Source organism: Atta cephalotes (genome assembly GCF_000143395.1).
Source record: "Atta cephalotes unplaced genomic scaffold scaffold00008, whole genome shotgun sequence".
In the NCBI taxonomy this organism is placed as follows: Eukaryota; Metazoa; Arthropoda; class Insecta; order Hymenoptera; family Formicidae; genus Atta; species Atta cephalotes.
The window spans coordinates 6,971,156-6,975,181 of record NW_012130072.1 but is presented as its reverse complement, the minus strand read 5'-3'; the positions used below and the strand labels follow the sequence as shown (position 1 = coordinate 6,975,181).

The following is a 4,026-nucleotide window of genomic DNA, read 5'->3' as shown; positions in this document are numbered from 1 at the left end:
TTCTGAAAAAATTCTTAGAGCTTTATGAGAAGAAAATAAACAATTTTTGTCTCTTGCTATTTTTCTGTAAAGTTGATAGTACTAGAGCAAAAAACTATTGAAAACCAACATTCAGTGATTTTTAGTAATTGATATCTTGTTAATTATTGCGAAAATTGCAAAATGATATAAGAATTTTCGATTCAGTTTAATCCGCTCTATCTCTATGCAAGAGTTTTTTTCGTTATTTATTAAACATCCCGTATACACTTATATAATTTAGATAAATTAAGAAATCGATATGAAGAAACCGTGGAAACTATAACGGCGCAGTCACATATTTATTATTTCAATATCGAAAAATCTAAAATTATACATATAATAAAAAATTATAAAAGATTTTAATATATAAAATTTAATATAAGTTTTATAGTTGCAATAGATAAGAAAATCGTACTTCAAGATGATAACTTTATGCCAGAAAATATTTAATATTAAATTAATATTTAAAAATTTTGAGAAAAAGCTGGAATTTTTATTTTAAATTCTTATTAAAAAAAGAAATATTAAATTAATTAAAATATTTAATGTGAAAACGATACAATTTTTTGGAATAAATATATAAATATAGATATATCTAAAATCGATTACATATTTACTTACATACAAATATGTAATCTACTCTTTATATTATATTAAAAGAAGTATACATTTGATATTTAAGCAAAAGCGAGAAGAAAAGTTTCGATTCAAAATAAATATCAAACTTGTTATCCTTGTTGCGAAATGCGATGTATCTAGATGAAATATTATGATATAAGAATTATCAAGTAATATTCTCGTAAATGTACAGTACAAAATAAATTGTGACTCAGAAATTGATTTCAAATTATATTTAGTCATCATTATAACGATATAGCACATATTTTTACATCATGGTTATGATCTTCACATAGTTTCTCAATCTCTGAGAAATCTTAAAATATTGTTTAATAAAGAAAATGCAACGTAAAAACTTTTTTAAATTTTAATATTAATAAATTTTATTTAAAATAAAAAAAGAATTGTAAGAAATGAATGATTGTAATTGTACAATGTATATTCTAATGTAATATAAAAAAATAAAAAACATGATAAACATAATAAAAATGAAAAATAATATAAAATAATTTATTTTAAAAAACAAAGACAAAAGAGGACTACAATTTATTTTAACATTTATGTAATATTTTAATTTATAATTTGTTGTATAAAGAAATAATTGTCATTGTAAATGTAATGACACAATTCAAAAGTCTTTGTGTCAATCAAAAATTTTATGCAAAACTTTAATAGTGATTGTTATAGTTCCTAATGCTGCTTTTTTGCTGTGCAAGTCTTGTTTATTTATATCATTCATAATTTGATCATACTTTATGGAATTATAATACTTTAACGCTTTCGTAAAAAGTAAAAAGTAAAAGTAATTTACATTTACAATTTGCATTTGCATTTTTGTTTCTTTATTTGCGTTGTTATTCATTTTTTTTATTTTATAACGTAACATTGAGAAATGTGTGTATCCTATAGTTGTAATATCTATTATTTATAACTCCCTTTTTTATAAATTTTATATAAAATTCATTGATATTTAAATTAAGAACATTTTTGTTCAAATACGTTGAGTTTAATAATTTCTTTGTTAAATTCAATTTACTTAGATTTTATATATTCGTATAGCAATATTAATAATAAAATAATCTCTATTAGAATTTATTTAAGATGTTTATTTTTAATAGAATATCTAAGAAAGAGAAAAAAAAAAATACCCCATAATAAATGCTAAGCATAAGAAAATTAAAAAATTCAGAGAGAATAAAGATACATAAAATAATTTATTTAAATTTTATTATTACTTTTATCTTATTAAGAAATAAGAAGTTAGGAAGCTCCTATATCTTAATATAATACGTTGTCGTAAAAAAACAAATCTTTGAGATATTATTTAATATTCAAAACATATGTAAATTATAAATCAAGAGAAAATATATGAAGGAAATAACGTAATGATTTTATCAATTAGTCAATTTTATGTCTATGTACTGGCAATACATATTAAGCAACTGATTACTTAAGAAAATGTTCAGTTTACGTTACATTAAATCGATTAATTAAATTTATATTAAATCGTTACATTGAATTAATTAATTATTGATAAGAATTTAAATATGACTTATGCAAAAGTATACTTGCATTTATTTCATTCTCTATGACTTTAACGCGCATTCTTGTATTGTCAGTTATTTATTTATTTATTATACGGAATTCTACATATAAATATTGATCAATCGAATCACAACAATGTAATCGTGAATAAAACATTTTCAATAACTCTAACAAAGAAAGACAAAATTGAACTATTAGTCACAACACAACCGTAAGCAACACAAACGTAGTATTTTTTGCATCTATCGAGGACGATTGTACGCGTATCTAGAGCGTACAGTAATTGCCTCAGAGCAATCTTCGTTGCGTCAAGATGTTAGTGCGATAACCTCGAGAACTGTATTAGGGTAAATATTTTGGGTGAATATTTTTCTGATATTTTGTCATCTATTTATTTATTCATAAATATCTTATTATTTCAACTTTGTAGAAAAAAAATATATTTCAATAAGAAAACAAAAAGAAAATTTATGCATAACATTATTGATTAGAAAAATTGTTTGAAAGGTAAAAGTTTAAAACGTAAATAGATAACAAGAATTTATTTCGATTAACATCAAATTGACTTTATTTTGAGAAAACTTAACTTGAGAGTTATTAAGGTAGATATCTAATATCAGAAGTAAAATAGTTGAACTGCAATAGCGAATTCATTAAAATTTTATTATTAAACGTCATTTCTATAGATCGGCATCTTTGACGTTGCATTTGAGAATTGATCTTGATGATATCATTATAAAAAGTCACACGAGAAAAACATGAAAAAAATTTGTACAAAGTACAAATTTTTCTCAATAAAAGAAATATTATATATATATATAGATGACCTAGAACATTTGCTAATGTGGATATAACACATTATTATTGATCATTATCTGCACAAAGAAACATACTTATATAAAATTAAAAAAAATGATCTTTGCTTACGATATGAATATAAATTTCTCAGATAATGAGGCAATGTATTAAATTTGCTTGTAAAAATGGAACACTAGTTTAAGATCGTATTTTGAGATGCGTGAAAACAATTTAAAATGTTTATTCCTTATAATTATGTATAATTATATATTGATTATATTTGACTTCTCTGAGCAAGAAAAGTTGCAAAAACTTCCAAGTTCCTTGTACATATATGTATTATGCTAAATAAATATTTTTTTGTAAATAATCAAAATATTCAAAATACTCTGAAAAATTTGAGATTAAGAAAAATACAGTAATCTTAAAATAAAAAAATATAAATTGCATAAAAAGAATTGTTATCATATATAGTACATACATTTTATTTTCAATTGCAGATAATTCAGACAATTTTTTTGAAATAATTTTTTTGAAAACTGTTATTTTATGCAAGAGGAATGAATAATTGTCTAAGAAAGAGTATTAAAGAGTTAATTTCATACAATTCATCTGTTCCATGAAATAGAAGAAGAACACAAACACACACAAACAGTCGTCAAATATCGAACTTCAACATTAGCACTTACTTTTAGTATTGCACTCTGACTTTTGTGGAGCACGTCGAACTATATACGGCCAAAACATTATTCTAAACGAGCGACTAGTTTCTCAAGTGGCTCCAGACCGAACGCGTTGTACTCGCCGATCATTCACTACTGTTAACCGCTACACCTCGTGTCATTAAACGAGACGCACTGACCAGCAACGTTTCACGACTCACCAGCAAAGGCTCGAGAACGATGCGCCCGTGCCCGTCGCCCCGGCGCCTTCAGTTTCCTTTGTTTACGCCGCGAATAAGGTAGGGATATATAATTCGATTGTGTCGAGATCAATGCTTCTCTTTCGATATTGATAAATTTGATATTTTTTGTGATTATTTTA

The 4,026-nt window shown here is 24.0% G+C and overlaps 1 protein-coding gene across 1 annotated transcript in view; it reads right to left on the bottom strand.

Annotated features, from left to right (window-relative positions):
• The window catches only part of LOC105627296 (fatty acid hydroxylase domain-containing protein 2), a 13,434-nt gene extending 9,705 nt beyond the window's left edge, over positions 1 to 3,729 (bottom strand). The window contains exon 1 of the mRNA XM_012208583.1: positions 3,672 to 3,729. Within this exon, the coding sequence (XP_012063973.1) occupies positions 3,672 to 3,729 (58 nt within the window). The remainder of the gene's footprint in view (positions 1 to 3,671) is intronic.
• Positions 3,730 to 4,026: the final 297 nt, after the last annotated feature.